Source organism: Phalacrocorax carbo, chromosome 10 (assembly GCF_963921805.1).
Source record: "Phalacrocorax carbo chromosome 10, bPhaCar2.1, whole genome shotgun sequence".
In the NCBI taxonomy this organism is placed as follows: domain Eukaryota; kingdom Metazoa; phylum Chordata; class Aves; order Suliformes; family Phalacrocoracidae; genus Phalacrocorax; species Phalacrocorax carbo.
The window spans coordinates 17,468,381-17,487,963 of record NC_087522.1 but is presented as its reverse complement, the minus strand read 5'-3'; the positions used below and the strand labels follow the sequence as shown (position 1 = coordinate 17,487,963).

The 19,583-nt window shown below is 49.0% G+C and overlaps 1 protein-coding gene and 1 long non-coding RNA gene across 4 annotated transcripts in view; one reads left to right on the top strand and one right to left on the bottom strand.

Moving 5' to 3' along the window:
- Window positions 1–6,056: 6,056 nt before the first annotated feature.
- On the bottom strand, window positions 6,057–13,322 carry LOC135315240 (uncharacterized). The gene is made up of 3 exons (XR_010374678.1): window positions 12,238–13,322; window positions 8,215–8,266; window positions 6,057–7,773 (listed from the first exon to the last, which is right to left on the bottom strand). It is a non-coding gene; the product is annotated as an uncharacterized LOC135315240 (long non-coding RNA).
- Window positions 13,323–14,596: 1,274 nt separating this feature from the next.
- The window catches only part of ADCY9 (adenylate cyclase 9), a 94,561-nt gene continuing 89,574 nt past the window's right edge, over window positions 14,597–19,583 (top strand). The window contains exons 1-2 of one of the 3 annotated variants that reach the window (XM_064462093.1): window positions 14,598–15,953; window positions 16,065–17,184. In XM_064462093.1, coding sequence (XP_064318163.1) covers window positions 15,486–15,953; window positions 16,065–17,184 — 1,588 coding nt within the window. In that variant the 5' untranslated portion in view covers window positions 14,598–15,485. Of the gene's footprint in view, window positions 17,185–19,583 lie in introns of all 3 variants that reach the window. The other 2 variants (XM_064462092.1, XM_064462091.1) reach the window with 2 other exon arrangements.

Here is a 19,583-nt window from a genome sequence, read left to right as displayed (position 1 = left end):
TTTCCAACCTGGCTTCCTGTGCCATAGGCACAAACCAGCAAAGCAAACCCCAGCCCCTTTGCTTTGTGCTTCAGGGCAGTGCGATCCTCCCAGGTGGGACAGATCCTTGCTCCTACCTGCACCAGGAGATGCCTTTTAAGTCCCTTTTTTGTGCTGTCCTCCTCCTTCTCTCTCAGGGGCCCCACCATGCTAGGGGCTCAGAGAGAAAAGCCTCCCTCCACAGGGAACCACGGTCTCCCCAGGGCCCAGCACAAAGCTGGCTCTGATTCATTCATGGGGGCTCCGGCACAAAGCCCCAGAGAGATTTAGGAGCCATGGGGCCGGCAGCGAGTGCTGGCAGCTGTGGGGCTGAGTCATGGCCGTGGGCCCATGTGTGCCGTGGCAGGCAGGCCGCCCCATGACTCAGCTTCGCCAGCAGCGCCATGCACAGCTTGCCTACCTCGGCGGCAGGGTGGGCTGGCTGCCCACAGGGATGCTCCATGCAGCAGCTGCTTTCCTCCCCTCCAGCGTCATGTTCGCATCCTGCCTGCCCTGGCCGCTGCCTTGGGGAGAGCCCTGGAGGGATGCCCTCGCTGAGCCCTGCAGATGCCGGATGCAGCCTCTGTCCCCTCCCTGGTGGCAAAGGTGCCTGTAGCCATGGAGGACCATGGAGGAGGGCAGGGCTCGGGAACCACAGAAAACACTGGGGGCTCTCATTAGCCATCCAGCAAGAGGCAGAGGAAGGCACCATCCCACCAGAGGCTGGGCTTATGCAAACTGCTTATTATAACCCTACTGCCTGGACTGTCTGTCTTTCCAACTGTCTGTCTCACTTGCTAATCAAAAGAGATTGTTCCAAGAAAGCTGGAAGAGGAGAAGGAATGTCTCACTCAGCCGTGGCTTCCTTTGGAAAGTCTGGAAAAACTGTGGCATCTTGATGTGCGTGAAGGTCTGCCTAGCGAGAAGCACATTTTCCTTCCAAAGCTGCTGTAAAGATGTGAATCATGAGCCGGTAACGTTCCTGGCAGAACGAAAAGTGATTCCACTGAGACATAGTGCTGGCAGCAGCTCTGCCGTATCTCTTGGACGGAAAAGACAAACATTTATCTTAGAGACATTGCTGGGGAAGAGCCGCTGGTGCTGCCGAGAGCCCTGCGGCGGCCAGATCCTGCCTGTGTTGGAGTGCTCCTGCCAAGGGGAACCTTGAGCAGGTTTCTCAAAGGTGTCCCAAAGGTGCCTGGCGGTGGCATTGCCAGTGTTTGAACACAAGCCAAGGGGTTTATGGTCCCTGCTGCTTTGGTTGCCCTCCACAACCTCAACCCCTTGGTGGCATCTCTGCATTTCAGAGATGAAAATATCCCATATCCCAGCGGCTCGTTTGCAACAATGTCGATCCGATTTCTAGTTTTTTATAGGCATCCCAATGGACATTGCAGGGAGAAACAAGGAGGGGTTGCCTGAGCAGACTGATTTTTCTTGCTGTAAGCTTGAGGACAGAGCTTCTTGCAGTAATGAGCCAAACGTTGCACCTCTCCAGCCATAACCACCCCATGGCAGAGCACCTGCCTTTGATCACACGTGGGGAACATGGGGATTCATTGCCCCTTTCATTGGAAAAGAACCTAAAACCTTTGGAAAAGTCTGCTGGGAACTGCGGGGGAGTACAGGTTCTCCACCTGCAGTGTGGTGGAGCTCTTCCTGTGTGACCATCCCCATCCAGCCTGTCCCCTGATGTCCCCAGGCACCCGGTGGCTGGCGGGGAGGACACCCACACCCCCTGGCACCAAAACCCCACCAAACATTGCTCCTGAAATGCCCTGTGCTGTAATCACAGGATCCTTGTGGATATGGCATGTTTACCAAGCCTCTTTCTCCTTTCCCAGGTGGTCCAAAAAATCTGCCAGCCCGGTTGTCCACCACAGAGCTGGGGCTGCTGCCTTACCTGCTGCGCCCATCCCGCTGGCAGCAACTTGCCTGACAGGCTCAACCTGTGCTTACGGATCCCAGGGTGAACAAAACACTCTTTCCATGTAAATCCCTCCTTTTTGGGACCTTCTGGCTTTCTGCAGCCCAGAGGGCACCCTGGCTTGCACCATCCCCAGCCTTCAGGGTGTCCACGGCAGGGGTCAGGCTCCGATTTCATCACTACTTTGCTGCTTGGAGTCAGAAGAGTTTCAACATTACAGCATTGATGAGCAGCGTGTGGCTTCATGTCACATCGGCTGAACACCCCCTGGCTCAAGCCAGAGGGCTACATCTGTGGAGAGCCAAAAATGAATATATTTTGCCCAAGACTTGCATGTGCAGGACACTGACTTGTGAGGGCAAGTAATGCCTTGTCCTGAAGAGCGTGCAGGTGCTTTGGGGGTGCTTCCCTCGGTCAATACCCACAGGAGGAGGATCACCCATTTGCAGGCTGCATAGGGATTCGGACCCAGAATTGGGGTTTGCACATGATAACAGCCCTTCCTGGTGGAGGTGGGGTGAAGGATGGGGAGCAAGTCCACCACTTGGGATGCCTACCTTGGGAAGAGCCTGGGGCTGCGGGAGCAGCGATGCCCCAGAGGATCAACAGCTTGAGAGAGATGGGAAAAGCCTGGGTGTTTGCCCCTGACAGGTCACCATTTGCTTTAGGGAGCCTGGGTGATGTTCAGGGCGAGTGGCAGAGGAGCTAGAGCAGCCCAGGGACCTGGGAAGTTTATTTTCACCCCACAGGGTGTCCAGCAAATGTAACCCCTGCAAAACAAGGGGACAGAGGGCTGCTGGTGGGTGCTTCAACCGAGAAGCTCACGTGGATGCCGGAAATGAAAGAGGTAAGAGGGAGGTGGGTGGTGGGCCAGGACCTGGGGGGCGGTCCATTAAATCAGAGGAGAGACTGGAGGGATTGCAGGGTGCTCACACACTGCTTTCTATAATGCAGGGCTATAACAGCTCCTTGGCCAGCAGGGGAGGCAGCTCAGTCCTACGTTATAGTGAAGTCCTGGGCAATGGCTGTATATATGCCCAGCACTCCCACAAGCATTATTTCATTTGGCTGCTCCTTTTCTAACACATCCATGAGTGGTCATTTAATTACAGGATAAAAAATGACCTGTTCTGAAATACTAATATACATACGCAAAATATGCACTGAGCAATTAGTGCTACTAATGAAAGAGGGAGTTGTGGTAGCAACAACAGGAAAAATACAGCAATGTCCCAGCAAACCTGAGATCCAACCTAGCTCAGCCAGCCTGCTGTGAGCTGGAATTATCCCAGTGGCCTTTTGTGGCAGAGGGAGAGAAACCAAAACACAGGTGGGTGAGCTGGTGTCGAGCAGCCATTTCCTATCCAGGGGCATCTGAAACCACCCTGGATTCACAGCAAAGGCTGTCAGAGGGGACGGGAAGGGGGTGCTTGTGCCACTACAAGATAAACTCTGGGTCTATATTCATCAGGACAGGGAAGGCCTCTGCTTTCCGGTGACGCTCTGGTGCTGTTTGCCTAGAGATGGGAATTAATGGTGCTGAGCACATGAACCAAGCATTCCCAGGGATGGGGAATACTGCCGGGTGCTTCCCAGTAGCTGTGATTAATTTTTGTTAATATTAAATTCAACACTTTTATGCAGGGCGGAGAGGTGTTTAGGCAGAAACCCAGCTCCGGTCCTATCTGTCATTAAAAACATTGCTATTAAGCCATAGTGGAAGGAAATAAGAGTAAATGCATCCTCTGTAAGTGGCTTCAGCTTTCCACCAACATCTGTGTCCCACCGTTTCCTCTTTGGTGGCTGAGCTGCTTCTGTTTTCCCTCTTCCCATGACCCATACTTTGCTTTTTCTCCTTAATCCTGCCTGCAGCTCCTGATGGTGGGGGCTCGAGCAGGGAGGAAAGGAGCCCCAACTGCCTCTGACCCATTGCAACCAATGGAAATTGCATGGCAGCTGCAGCTACAGCCCCAGCCCTAGCCAAAGCCAGGGCTGGGCTCTGGGTACTCGCTCCCTAGTTGGTGCCTGATGCTCTCGACTCTCCTTTGCAGCTGGTGCTGGGGCAGGATGCAAGACATACCCAGCTGGATCTAAATGCTAAAGCTCTGCCAGCGAGGGGACTTGTCAGCAAAGCTGGGTACACAAGCACAGTGTGCCCCAGTAAATCATTAGTGGAAAACAGAAAGCCTCCTCAACCCAGCAGGCTGCCAGGCACAGGGTGCTCTCAGAACCTGCTTGCACTGTGATGAGTGATGCTGGGAGCCTGGGGAAAGCAGGAGGGGTTCCGGTTCCCCATTGGCACTGTGAAGCCAGGCGGTCCCTCTGGCTCAGCTCCATCATCTCCATCAGCCAGAGAACCATAGCACAGCTGGCAGGTGCAGCCAAAGCCCGAATCCCCTGGGGATGCCGGCAGCAGGCAGTGCCTCGGCACACCAGGCCCACCAGCATCTCCTGAAAAAACATTTCATCCTGTTTTGACATCTTTTTGGTTTAATTTAAGCATAAAACTGAAGAGTTTTAGAAACTGTGAAGAAGTGTTTAGAAACTTGGGAGGTACCCACAGAGCCCCCATCCTCTCCATCAGCAGAAAACCGAATGCTCTGTGCTTTCCACTAGATGAAGGGTTGCTACTGCCCCAATTATAGGGTTTCACAGCTTGTTTCCACCTTGCAGCAGATCTGGATGGGACTTTCAGCAGTTGAGACCTGCTTCTACTTATGTCAACGGTGACTGACCGCAGCCAAACATTCCTGAAGAGCCAGCCCTGGCTATTGATCCTGCAGGGCCCAGCGCAGCCCTGAGGGTAGCAGCAGAGTCATGCCTACAAGTGCGATCATAGGGCAAAGCAGAATGTGGCAGGGACACACACACAACACAGTTATTGCATCCCAGGACAGGGTTTTCCTCACAACGTTGTCCCCCTGCTTTATTCCGGCTGCGATTCTCCCCTGCCAAAGGATGAGTCAGGATGCCACAGGGTGGGATGTGGAGCTGGTGGCAATGGGTCAGCCTTCACTAGAGGACACTGAAAGGAGCCACGCTGGTGGGGGCCGAAGGGGGACCCTCCTCTGCTTCTCCTCAGTGACTGACAGGTCTGTGACATGGCCAGAAGCCACAGTTAAAATCTGAGGAATGCCAGGACAGACAGGTCTGGGTGGCAGCAATGTAGAGCTGATACACCACACCATGGCAGGTTAGAAACAGTGTGGCCAGCGTCCCTGTCCCTTCCATAGCAGGTCCTTAAACCCCTGACGTGGCCTGGGGAAAGGCAAAAAACCCCAAGATAAGACTTAGGGTGAGGGATTTGGAGATAAAGAGGGGCAGCGAGGGAAAACAAACCCTGCGGCAAGTAGGATACTGGTGCTAGAAATACTATGTTGAATATTTTGGACCTAGTGTGATAAAAATCACGTAAAAAGTGTCCTAACAACCAGAGCTGGCTTTTCAGAGCCATGAAGAATGCTGGCAGAATCACACAGGGTCAATCAGAGGGTCAGGATGGACAGGGAGGGATGGGGGATCATCAGGGGTGCCTAAATTCAGGTAGATCTGGTACTCTGGCAGCCCCAGAGCCTGGTGATGGCTGAGCAGTTGGTCTGGGACAAAATGTGGGGGACTGTGGGAATGCCCCAGCTTCTCCCAGATGGCAAAGAGTGATGGCAACAGTCCCCACACTGGCCCAAAGCTCCGGCCACGTCCCTGGGCTCTGCTGCGGCAGAGAAGGGAAAGACTTTGCTGGGACCGCAGTGCCGATGAACTGCTTCCCCCCCCCCCTTGCTTGCAAACATCGTCATCTTGTATATAAACACAAAATGCCAAAATGTGAGTCAGCTCAATGGCAGTTTGGCTTCTGCACAGGAACAAGCCAATGAACAGCAGAACTACAGTCTGCAGAGGTAATTTATTCTTGTTTCAAAGGGTTTCAGCAAGTCACTTCATGACAGGTAGAATATACTCCCATGATATTAAAAAAAATAATTTTAAAAAATTTAAACATCATTTTTAAAAGTAATTTTTTTTTCAGTTATGTGCTTCCCATTGATGAAAGGTTTCCTCTCATCAATGGGAAGCACATAACTGAAAAAAAAATTACTTTTAAAAATGATGTTCAAACAAACCTTTTTTAGCTTTGATGTACATTAGAGAGAGGAAAGAAATGCAGACAATATCTTCCTATGAGCAGTAGATTCAAACTATATAAGGGTGGTGGTTTTTGTTTTTTTAATAGCTGCTAAATAAGTTTTGTGGCTCAATGCCGTGATCCAGCACAACAAAAGATCCTATTCACATGAGGGAGCAGATCTGAGACCGCCTCAGGAATCTTAATTCCTGAATTTCTCAGCTTTTTTCTTTTTTTTTTTTACTAACATAAAGAATCTCAGTGAGCCAATTATGGGGATCTTGACATGTCGCTTCTTACGGCAACAAATGCTATAGTTTAAACTCCGTTCTGTAAACACTCAGGCATGTACTTATATCTACATGTGTAAATAATCCCATGCAGGTCAGGAAAACTAACCACGTATATAATGTTAAGCGCGTGTAAAAAGCATCTGCAGGATTGAGGCCAACGATTGCAAAACAGTTTAAACTATAATCCTCCATTTTCACTAGTTTCTTGAAAAACTTTGACTGAGAGCTTGAATTTCTTCCTGTTCTGTTGAGCGAAAGGTGATTTTTCTCCCCAGGCAGCCTTAGCAAAAACCTTCCTGTTGTATTTAAGTTGTCAGACTTCAAAAATCACATTTTCCATGAAGGACATTCTGCCCTTTTAACTGAGAGAGTTTAACGTTGACACCAATTGGGTAAATAAAGGTAATTAAAGACACTTACTATTTGCTCTACATAAAAGTCCTCCAACACCACAGTCTGGTAGATTCGGCTGCTTTTGCTAAATAAAGCAGCATCTGTAGGCACTGGGAGCATCCTTTGCTCCTACAAACGGGGCGTTAATTTTTCAGCCTAACACATATTTTAAACAAGACCTCAGCCGCAAAACTTTACGTGTTGATCCTATCTCTGCCAACGTGTTCTGCGTTTTTTCACTTTTCAGCAACGTTTTCTTCCCATCTTATTCCCTGGAAACAACTGGGCATGTCACATAGATTCGCACTTAGTTTTAAACATGCTTGTTTGGAAGGTGTGCACTGCTCTTTCTGCATTCCTGGTCCATTGAGAGGCCAGCAAAAGTCCTTAATATTCAGAGAGTGTCAAGCACCCCATGGATATTATCTGAGAGTGTCAAAATGCTAAAATTAACGTCGCCTTTTGGTAATTCTTAAGTACTTGAGTCTGAAGCCCCAACAATAATCTTTTACTGTAGTCTTGTCTTGAGGCAGTGTAAATAATACCTTTAAGTTATAAAGTGTGAGGTGCAGCAGCAATTGGCTCAGAATGAAGCCAGGTTTTAATCAATTCAAATGCAAAAGATATCACCTAGCAGTTGAATCAGTGCACCGTGCTGGGCCAACCAATTTCAGTCACTGCACTAACACAGCAGAGGTATAATTTCTGGTTTCATCAAAAGCTTAATCCTACTACCACAGCAATAAATTGAAATAACGACTAGTTCCCATGTCTGAAGATGGGACAAGGGTACTCTTTCCAAGCTTATAGAACACAAGTGTGTAGAAACCATCTTCAAGACGAACTGAAAATTGATATAATGCTTTCTCAACGCCTTCCACTTCACGCTTGTCATGTCTTTGCTAAATCGCTGAGGTATACCCACTCTGGCCAGAGTAGCAAAGGTCATCTATATTCCTAGACAGCAGCCACGCAGGTGACATCTTGGGTACAGCTGAGAAGAACGTCCTCATCTCTCCTTTCTGGGCAAAAAAAGAGAAAGTCACAAAAAATCCAATATTACTGAGTTTGGTTGGGGTTTTTTTGGTTTGTTGTTGTTTTTTTTTTTTTAATTATTTTGGCACCCACAGTACAGAATAACAGATTTGTAGTTAAAATACACCGTGACAGCCTGAGCCAGGGAAAGAGAAAGTTAATCTGTTCCTGGATGTGGTTAGGAATGCTCTGTTGCTCCCACAGCAAACACTCAGCTCAGACAGCGATGGCTCTCACCACATCCATTCCCAGCTCAGTGCCGCTCAGGGTCACCTTTCTATTGCGGATCAACCGAGACACGGGATCAAGTCACAAAAATGACACAGCAATTCTATTCTCCCCAAAAACCTGAATTCAAAAAGGGCTTGGTACATGCAAAGCAAATGTTTCGCTAAGTTTTCCATTGTGTAATTCCTTGCGGCACTTACCATCCTGCAGCCAGGATTTTCTGTGGATTTGCAGCAGGTCTTTCTTCCAAACCTGTGGCGTGTGCACAAGATGATTGCATAAGCCTGTAATTGTGCTGGTAAATTCTCATCCCCACCTCTTCTTGGTTGAATAATCCAAATGCTAAATATAAAATGTGTTGCAACTTGCAGCTGCACTGTTGCAAAAATCAGAAAATGGTAAAATTGTGTGTTGCAACGTTTGCACCTGTTGCAGAGATGACAATTTCCCCAAACCTCTACCGTTTTCTCCCTAGCACTGCAGGAAGATCCTCAGCGTCACCCTACGAGTAAACTTGCCTGCAAGGTTGTATCAATAGTTTAGACCAGTTTAGCTCTGAATTGTCACACTAGTTTAGAATAGTTTAGTTCTGAGGGTCCTTTTGCTGCTCCCATAAAAGAGACCTCCCCTATCCATAAAGATCTTCACACAGAACCTGTGCTATGGAGACAGGTTGTCGAAGTTAAGTGAGCTGTGCGAAGAGAAAGGTTTTACTTTCTGTTTCTCTGTAGCGCTGGCTTCATAAACCATATTTTGTGAGAAGTTGTGATGTTATACAGGTAGAGGAGCACATACAAGATCTTCACGGCTAGAGGGGAGCAGGTCGCATCACTGCACAGGAAAACCACACGTGGACATCTAAAGACAGATGAAAAGCTTCCAGAGGAAGAAAAACACATCAGGACTTCCCTAAGTTGAAGGGTTTTTTTCCCCTCGGCCCAGTAATGGTTGCATCTCTTATCTGCTCAGGGTTTGAGACGGGTTACTGGTTTTTTTGTTTGCCCATTAGGATTGCCAGCTCTTTATGGAAGGTAAAGCCAGTTCAGAAGACTTAACGGAAGCACCAGCGGCAGTCATTTGCTGGCACCAGGAAGAACGCAAGACTGGCCTGCAGCATGCCTGAAGGGAAAACCAGGAGCGTTCATGGGAAGGTGGCACACAACAAGCGTCTGCCTGACAGACTCCTGAAACTTTATTTTTACTGGGTGGCCTTTTGTAGTATGCTAAAACTTCCTGACGCTACACCTGCAAGATACAAAGCCGAGCAACTTGAGAAGTGGAGAAAGGGTGAATTAACACTGATTATTTTTCTACTTCTTGGCCTGACTTGGAGCCACAGAAACTAATTTATATCTCATCAGGACTATCTTTACATGCCTTTTCCCTGCCTTCCACCTATTCATGGAAGTCCTGCTGATGACTTTACAGTGTCACTTCCCACTAGTAGACTGCAACTGTCATTTTCACTGTTTTTTACTGTTTTATGCTCTGCTACGAAGCAGAGTTATGGCACAGCAGCGAGGGTGACTCAACTCTACTTTGGGACTCCTGGATATGCACCACTGTAGCTGATCTCCAGCCAGTTTTATAGCTTCTACCCTGCCTTCTTGCCATCATTTCTTGATGGCTTAAGACTTTGCTTTAGCCTGGTTGCAGCCTGTCCCTTTTGTCTCCCTAATTTGAACATTCTGAGAAGCTGCAAGTAGGTGGAGTGGGAGCTTCATGCTGGGCTAGTCTAGGTGACATCGATGACTGCCACTTGTACAGTCCTCCTGATATTTATTCCTCGGTGCTTCCACCCTGACAGTCCCATTCATAGCAAGCCTAACACTCCTATTTCAATTAAGAAAATGCCTTCCCGCCCCACTTCTTTAAAAAAAAAAAAAGCAGTGTGTCACACAAGTTCCTCCACCAAGTGTTCGCAGTGACAAAAGCACATTAGATGTGGCTGTATTTGCAGACAAGACTGGTACTTCCTTTCTACAGAAACAGAGCAAGTTTCTATTTCAGGCTTTGCTGACTCAAGGCTGAGGTACCCAAGCTGATTCAGCAGCTTGGCAAGCCTGGAGAACTTCTGGTTATGAATGGAAGGAACAGTAAATTTTAAGTTTGTCTTCATCTTACAGAAATGTATATTCAAGTGAAGTCACCTCCTGGTGGCAGACATTTTGCCAAATAAGTGGTATAGTCTGCATTGCTTTCAGCATAGAAGGCCACTCGGATGAGACAGCCATAAAGCCTGCAAGTAAAATCCTGGTGCTACAGAAGCCAGTGATTCCTGCTCATCTGGACCAGGTTTTATCCTCCCTCTTGAGGTTCAAGTCACATTAAAAGATCTTCTACCGCTTAATCACTTAATCACTTATCTCACCTGGGATATAAAATCATGCCAGTAATATAATATTTTGAACTGCAATTTCAGAATGATGAAAACACAGAACACAAAACCAACCTGCCTGCCCTGAGGAAGTGAGAAGAATGCACCACTTACTCAGCTTCCCTGGCTTCATATAGAAAAGATGTCAAAGGTAAAAGCCTTGTGCTTTTCTGTTACAGACAAGTGAAATAAGCATCCTGTTACTTTTCTAATTTTAAAAACCATGGAGGTAACATTCCTCCAAAATATTTTCTAATGTTTACCTGTTAGTCTATGAACAGAAGTCAGGAAAGTTTCTTTTTAAAATCCTAACGTGAGTTCTTTCACCTAGAGGTTACCAGGATTCAAAAAAAAGCTCATAATGAATGCTGGCACGTCAGCAAGGATGCAGATGCAGAAGTTTGTCAGAAAGCGAGATCCTGCTATTTATTAAGGTAAGAAAGTAGGTAATGGGGCACCTGAGCTGTCTCCCTCGAACCTTTCTGTCTCTGGATGGACTAAACAGGTTTTAACATTTTCTTCCAATATTTATGCTGTTTCCAGGGCCAGACAGGATGAATAGCCTCCACCCATGGCATCCATGCTGCCTTTTCTTTCAGGCTGTACGTTTTGCTTTGACAGCATACAATAAAAGCCACGAACTTCTAAATAGCATTCCTCCTCCCCGACTGCACCAACTATATGGCATTAATATACGCTGTTGTTCTAGCCAGCTGTTCCCATGTCATATTATTCTGCCTCCTGAAGGCGGTTTGTGAAGTCTAAAAAAGCATCGTGTGGGTTGTCGAATTTCAGAACCCCCCTAAATAGTTTCGCGCAGCTCCAGCAGATAAGCAGTGAAGTACAATGTTATGAGCATCAAACAAAAGCCAATCATTAGCGCTGACAAAGCTGTGCCTCTGAGAAGGGAAATAAATTCAGTTCTGTAGACTAAATATGTATATTTAGTGGCATGAAGGTAAAAGAAGTGTGCAAGTAGGATACACATTTGCCCAGCTATTGTACTGTAAAGTATTTCCTCTAACTCGGTCTTTGAGAATGGAAACCAGCCACAGAGTATTTTGGAAGAGCAGTCAGAGTTCTCCACAGGAAAACGGCACAACCCAGAACGACCAGACACTAACCAAACCCAGGACTCAAAACCAATACTGTGTGGTAGCTCCCAGCTTTCCCAAGGCGCGCTAACTGTGGCTGCTAAGAAAGTGACCCAAAGGAAGCATCTTCCTTAAAGGATGCTACAAACATTACCCATGCAGAGGCTGCCGTAGAGGAGCATGCTGACCGTATTATATTCCATAGGGTTAAACTCCTCCTGGATAAAAACAAATCAGAAGGCGGGGGGGGGGGGGGGGGGGGCAGGATAAGAGATAAACCTTCAAACCACTTCCTGTCCTCTATGACAAATTTTACTCAAGCTTGAAATAACTACAAGCATCACTGGCATTTCTTGATTTCTGCTTACATGTATTTAATCTGCTTCTTGAATTCAATGGAGAAAAATCCTCATGATAAAAGCAAAGTGAAAGAATAGCGTCCGTGACATTAACACCCTATTAGAAAAATTCAGTCTTTCGGGAGGCAGCACTAGGTTTTTCCCAGCCAGAACCGAGCTAACAAAAGTCAATACAAGATAACTCCCCACCGTGTGTGTGGTGTATGTTTCCACAGAACTTGATAATGACAGAGGAAGCTGGGGAATGGCTGGGCCAGTGAGTGTTGGGTGACTCTTTCACCCAACGACCAAAAGGAAGAGCAGGATGGGAGTCTACACGTAACAAACCTAGTGGGAGCTTCCTTGGGGGAGAAAGGATTCTGAACAATCTTGAAATCATGATCTGAAGCTTACCGAAGGAGGGTTTTGATGAGTCAGATGTCTTCTTCAGTCCCACTTCACTGCCCTTTGAACCAATATGGAAAGCTGGGAAAGAGGAGACTACTTCATTAGCAGAGATCAAAAGCAGTCTCTGACTAGCAGCCAGAAAGAATTTGGGATCATGTGGGTCACTCGGTTAAAACTTGTGATCTAGCCAGTATCTTTGATGTGATCCTGTTTATTCTAAGAACACACAAAGTCCTGCTTTATTGTACACGTGGGCAACAAGACACACTTCCCCAGCTTCTCAGTCTGAGCTTTGCTTCTGCTTGTCCTCTGTCTCCTGCACACACGTACCTCCACGCCTGAAGGGTTGGTCTTTTCTGTGTGTACACAGGGACAATACATAGGAACGGCCTCTCTCTTCTGACTGCGTGAGTGCACCTGTGCACGTGAAGTCTCTCTGTGCAGCACACATGTACCTGGAGCACCCCTTTCCTGGGCACTCACTTACTGCTGCACACACACAAACCCAAGAGTTTTATTTTGAACAAAGGTACATTCCTGTACCTTCATTTTAGATACTCTTGAAAATTAAATCCTACCCAAGCAGGTTTCAGTAATAACTAACCAATTTGAAGGGCCTCAACTTTTACTGCACTCTCGGCAAACCATGTTTTGCTTATTCACTGCCCATGTACTCTTAATCGCCCTGGATCAAAGGCATTGAATGAAAATCATGACCGTGTTGATACCAGAAGGAAAACTCCCACCTTCAACTGGAGGAAAACGTAGCCTGGTATTCTTTTCAATGACACCCTGATTTACTCAGAAATAATATGAGCTTAAAATATTTCCTATTTCCCCCTGCCCTGTATTTTAGCTCTCTGTAGTCTCTAGCCTTTTAGGAGGGGTGTTAAGGAAATGCAGCTGATCCAGACTGGCAGTTGTGTAGGGATGTCACAAGCAATAATAATAACCCAACACCATCTTAAGGCAAGGCTAAAAAAGTTCATGCTGGAATTTCAGTAGTTCTTATATCTCAAATTTCAAATCATCCACTCTCTGCAACCACATCAATCTTACAGGTTTATATCACAAAGTTAAGAAACTTAGGTAGTTTTACCTTAAATTCTTTGCCTAAAACTTGTTTCCTTTTTCTACCAAATTTCTACAGTACCTTTGAATCCTTGGAAGCTGTTGAATTTATTTAATCCTCCAGATGAAATAAATTCATCATCCTTTATGAAGTTCAAATGTAACTTAAAGTACATTTAGATGAATCAATAAAAAGGTTGCAAAGAAGTCTCAATCAAATTATCAATTAATAGCCAAGCCTGGGAGGCTGTCCCTCCTTTCTGCTGTTAGCCGAGGGATTTCTTTCTTCCCAGCAATGTTTATGTCAGAGTGGCACGGTAAGCAGCACTCGCTATAAAACATTGATCGGCTGAGCCATTAGTTGGAATTTGAGAGACAGCTATGTCATAGCAAAACCAAAACAATTATTGCTATTGATTGGACTTTTTTTTGTTATAGATTATTTTGGTATTTGAGTATGTCAGGAAATAAAAAACTCTTCAAAATCATAATAACAACACATTTCACAGCATGGTTCCTGCCCAGTAAGTAATATAATTACGAAGGCAATGGAAAGAATCACAGGTTTCAGTTCCAGTAACTGTGTGGCCGAGCGTTTGGAAACATCACCTGTGAGCAAGGGTGAGGGATGGAGAGCTGGGAAGAGAAGGGGAAGAGGCTGAAGCAAGCGCTGGGAGAAAGCCTGCGAAGGAGGGAAAGATACGGGCCGCCTGGGAGGAACAGATAATGCACGGGATGGAGCGGTGTGGGCGAGATAGCGTCGGGTATAGACAGGGGAAGAAAGAGGAGAGGAGAAAAATAAGCCAGCAAGTTTCCAGCAGGCTGCGGGGAGGGATGCGGAGCGGCTGGAGCGTTCGCTGAGCCGCGCGTTCCCCGCGCATGGCAAATGCCAGCGATGCCAACGGCGGCGCTTCCCCGACCCGGGAGTAACCGCGGCCCTGAGGGAGGCGGCCGGCGCCCCCGGGCAGGGCAGGGCGGCCACGGGGGCGGCGCACGGCGAGAGGTCGGGCGCGGGGCTGAGGGGGACGTGAGGGGACCCTGAGGGAGCCAGCGGCTGACCTGCGCCCGCCCCGTCCCTGCCAGTCCCAGCCCGCCCCGCCCGCTGCCGGCGAGGGGCCGCCGCTGCCTCGGGGAGGAACAAACCACCCCCACAGCCGCCCCTGAGGAGACGGGGCGCACTCGCGCCCCCGCCCCTTAGCGCGGGAGGGGGGGGGGGGGGCGGGCGGGGTGCGCGATCCCGCCGCGGCGCCGCGCCCCATTAGCCCGCAGCCCCCCCCTCCACCCCCGGTCTCCCTCCGGTGAGGAAGATGATGGCGGCGGCGGCCGCCCGCGCCTGAGCGCGCCCCCGCCGCTCCCCTCCCTCTCCTGGCAGGGCGGCGCGCAGGCGGGCGGGCGCGCGGGCGGGCCGGCCGGCCCCCGCCAGGGCACGGAGCTCCCCGCGGCGGCGCGGCACCACCCCGCCGGGAGGGGTGACGGGACCAGCCCCGCCGGGCCCCGCGGCAGCCCAGCAGCAGCAGCAGCAGCGGGAGGAGGTGGCGGCGGCGGCAGCCGTGCTGAGGGCTGAGGGGCGCTCCAGGGGCACTCGCTGTCTCTCGCCCGGGCGCTGCCCGCGGCGCCGGGAGAGCGCGGGGCGGCCGAGGGCCCAAGGCCCCGTTGGCGGCGGGGAGTGGCGCGGAGGGCCGCCGGTGCCGTCCCGGCTGGGCGGGCGAGGGAGGGAGGGAGGCGGTGCGGCGCGGCGGGAGCCGGCCCCTTGGCGGCGGCCCTGAGGGGAGCGCTGCCCGGCGGGCGCGGGGAGGAAGCCGCCGCCAGCTGCTGCCGACATGGAGGAGCGGTCCCCTCCCGGCGGGGGCCCGGCGTCCCCCCCGCGGGACTGAGCGAGCGGCCGCCCGCCCCGCGCCTCGGTCCGGCTGCGGGAGCGGGGCCAGCGGCGGGCGGCAGCCCCGGCCCTGCTCGGCCGGCGAAGGCGGGCGAGGCGAGGGGAATATGCGGGGCTGCCCGCGCCCCAGCGCCCTGTGTGCCGAGCCCGGCGAGCGGCGGAGCCCCTCGGCGCTGCCCGGCCACCCCTCCGCCCAGGAGGCGGCGGCGGCGGGAGGAGACTAGAAGCGACTTTCCCAGGAGCCCGGTGGCATCCCCAGCCCGAGAGACCCAACTCCTGAGCGGGTTCTTGAGAAGGAATTGACAACATGGCTTCCCCACCGCACCAGCAGCTGCTGCATCACCACAGCACCGAGGTGAGCTGCGACTCCAGCGGGGACAGCAACAGCGTGACGGTGAAAATCAACGCCAAGCAGCACCAGGGCTGCTCCTCTTCCAAGCACTGCAAGTACAGCATCTCCTCCAGCTGCAGCTCGGGGGAGTCGGGGGGCACCCGCCGAGCCGGCGGAGGTGGTAGCAGTGGCCCCGGCCTCCGCCGGCAGAAGAAGCTGCCACAGCTCTTCGAGAGGGCCTCTTCCAAGTGGTGGAATCCCAAGTTCGACTCCAACAACCTGGAGGAGGCTTGCATGGAGAGATGCTTCCCGCAGACCCAGCGCAGGTTTCGCTATGCCCTCTTCTACATCGGCGTGGCCTGCCTTCTCTGGGGCATCTACTTCAGCATACACATGAGAGAGAAACAGATTGTTTTCATGGTGCCGGCTCTGTGCTTCCTCTTGGTATGTGTAGTGTTTTTTGTGTTCACTTTCACTGAGGCTTACGCCCGCCATTACGTACGGACTTCACTGATACTCACCCTCCTGGTTTTTGCTTTGACTCTCGCTCCGCAGTTCCAGGCTCTGAAACCTCTCTCAGGAAGTGGTGACATGTCCAATCAGACTCCCCCGGCAGATCCCACAGACACTTGCCTTTCTCAAGTGGGCAGTTTTTCTATGTGTATCGAAGTGCTCTTGTTGCTTTACACGGTGATGCACTTACCCTTGTACTTAAGCTTGTTTCTGGGACTGTCGTATTCGGTCCTCTTTGAGACCTTCGGTTATCACTTCCGCGATGTGAACTGTTTTACACCTCTTGGAGCCGGTGCGGTTTACTGGGAGCTGTTGAGTAAAGCCTTCCTGCACATCTGCATCCACGCCATCGGTGTTCATTTATTTATCATGTCCGAAGTCAGATCGAGAAGCACGTTCCTGAAAGTGGGGCAATCCATCATGCATGGAAAAGACTTGGAAGTGGAAAAAGCCCTGAAAGAGAGGATGATTCATTCTGTTATGCCAAGAATAATAGCCGATGACTTAATGAAGCAGGGGGATGATGAAAGTGAAAACTCCGTCAAACGTCATTCCACCTCAAGCCCCAAAAACAAGAAGAAGAAGCCCTCCATACAGAAAACTCCCATAATATTCCGTCCTTTTAAAATGCAGCAGATAGAGCAAGTGAGCATTTTGTTCGCAGATATTGTTGGCTTCACAAAAATGAGTGCCAATAAATCTGCCCATGCTCTGGTGGGACTCCTGAACGACCTCTTTGGACGTTTCGACCGTCTGTGCGAGGACACTAAATGTGAGAAGATAAGCACTTTGGGAGACTGTTACTACTGTGTAGCTGGCTGCCCAGAGCCCCGGGCAGATCACGCTTACTGCTGCATCGAGATGGGCTTAGGTATGATTAAAGCCATTGAGCAGTTTTGCCAAGAGAAAAAAGAAATGGTGAACATGAGAGTTGGTGTTCATACTGGGACAGTCCTGTGCGGCATTTTGGGAATGAGGAGGTTCAAGTTCGATGTGTGGTCCAATGATGTCAATTTGGCCAATCTGATGGAGCAGCTTGGGGTGGCTGGAAAAGTCCATATTTCGGAAGCTACTGCAAAATATTTAGATGATCGTTACGAAATGGAGGATGGAAAGGTGATGGAGCGAGTCGGTCAGAGCGTGGTAGCTGACCAGTTAAAAGGTAAGCGCTTTTATTTTGTGCTCAGTCTTGTTTCTTTTTCTTTTCTTTCATGAGGAAATATATTTTCCCTAGTGCATGTTTTTTGCTTGCCGACTTGCAAATTGAATGCATTTTGCATTTAACTCCGTGTCCTGGTGCTCAGAAACACCATGGGAATTATGGAATAAAAGATGCCATGGAGATAAGTGCAAAAGATCTGGGGTACTCAAAATGTACTTAGGCTTCAAAACTCCCTCGCGCTTCTTGTGAGAGTATCGCATCATAGGGAGGAGAAGGTTAATGTGTTTGCTGTCTGCAAGAGGTTTTTGGTTTACTGTTGTGTGTCATCCTTTAATTCAGTAAGTAAACTTGTTAATTGACTTCATGTGCCATACATAGAGCATATGTGTTTTGCAGAATTATGTATATCTGTGAAAAGTTTCTTTTGGCATTGGGAGAGTTGGGACTGCGAAGGCATTTGGGAAAAATGACAGCTGGATTCACAGAAAGAAATGAGCACTGTAGATTTGGCAGTTTGGTATAGCAAGTTGTTACAGTTCGAAGTGGGGCTGGAAAAAGTTACTCAGGTGGTTCAGTGAGCTGGCAGATGCGCTCGTTTCTGCAGCTCTAAGGATTTGGGATGAAACTGCAAATTTGCCTTTGGAAAAGAAAATGAGTGATCTTTCGGTTCCCTGTATGGCATGTGTAAGGGTCCGATTTTCATTTTTTTATAAGAGTGCTAATTTTGAAATTAAACCCTTGACTGCTTTCTGGCAGCGCTTAGAAGTGTGTGCAGGAGGATGGTACGTGCTGAGGGTTTAATTGTCTCTTTAGTAAAAGCTGTCTCTACTGCTGTGCCTTTGTCTCGCAGAGGTATGGTTGTCTGCAGTGCTTGTAGTCCAAGGTGGGGAGCAGACGAATAAAAATGGGAGCGGAATATGTTGCAAACCCTTTTATGCTATGTGAGTTTATTTGTTCTGTTGATAAGTGTACCCAGTTTTATAAAGTAAGCATGGAAAATAGAGTGGAAGAAACCAAAGGAGTCATAGGACAGCATTGTGATGGAGGAAGGAGATATTTGTTGCAACAAATACAAAACGAGGCCAGGATGGTTGTAGAAAGGTCAGTGAGTAAGGACGGGGATGGGGGGGAGAGTATTGCAAAACAGGGGTGGAAGAGGGAATGGCAGGCCACTTGCCTGCGGCAGGTGCTTGTTTTGACGTGACACAAATACTTATTTTTGGTGAGCTGGCTGTCCGCATGCATATGGCAACAGGGCTGAAATGAGAGGCTTACGGGGAGGAAAAATATCGACAGTGACATTGGTGGCTGGAAGCCATAGAACTGGAGCAGATGCGTGTCCCTGGGCTTTGGCTTTCTGTTTAGCTTCTAAAAATACAAATTCAGTTAATTTCTTTAATAACTGTTGACACTGATATATTTCGGTGGAAGTATGCTTTCAAGAAAAAAGGATCAGACATCATCTCTCCATTACTCTTAGCTGAATCTTGCTGTTCTGGTGAAAAGAAATGGCACAGGTTGTAGAGAGACAGCCCTGTGATATTTCCTCCTCCATCTACCTTTACAGCCTCATGCAGCATGAGGGCTGTGTTGTAGCAACAAATGAAACTAAGCATTTTTGCTAAATTTATAACTGTACTCAATACCATTAATCATTGAATGACATGAACTTACTTGTGGAGACTGCTGGTACTGCTCTTAAGTATTTTTATTTATTTGTTTATATGTTCTAGGAGATCACAAGAGCCCTGTGTAGAGCAATTATACCCCATGCCAGGAGTGGTTTTCATGGTCTTTCTCAGACTTCTGTTCTGTCCTTGGTTTCATTTATTGCGAGAGGGATAGGTTGCTGCATGTTGTCAGTACAGTGGTTCAGATTTTTGCAGCTTTGAATGCCTTTCACAGGTCCTGCTTTGGCCAGGACTCTACAGATGAACAAACTGAGGTGCAATCTAGATAAGATGAAGTATGCTTTGTGGACTGACGTTTTGATGGTCTCTGCCTACCCTGAAACCTAGCTGTGAAATCAGCTGGAACATCATGTGGTAAGAATTGCTTTAAGGAGGAATATGAGTCAGGGTGTTTTTCCCTTTCCCTTCTGTATTTTGTTGTGGAACTGTAATTAGCTTCCATTTCTTATCAATGTCTCATATAGTTATAGAAATCAGGGTCTGTGTGTACTTTTAAACAAAGCAGACCTATGCCGTGATGACCTTTATCCGCAGGTCTATGGCACGCATAGTCCCTTTCCCTCCTGTTCCCGGACCCTCAGGGGCACATGTTGGGTGCCACAGAGCTGCCCGTGTTTTCCTGTTTCATGAGTACTTTGTTCTGCAGTCAGATTACTTGGCTGATAGGTAAATGGCATTGGGGGGGGGGAGGCAATGATAAAAGCATTC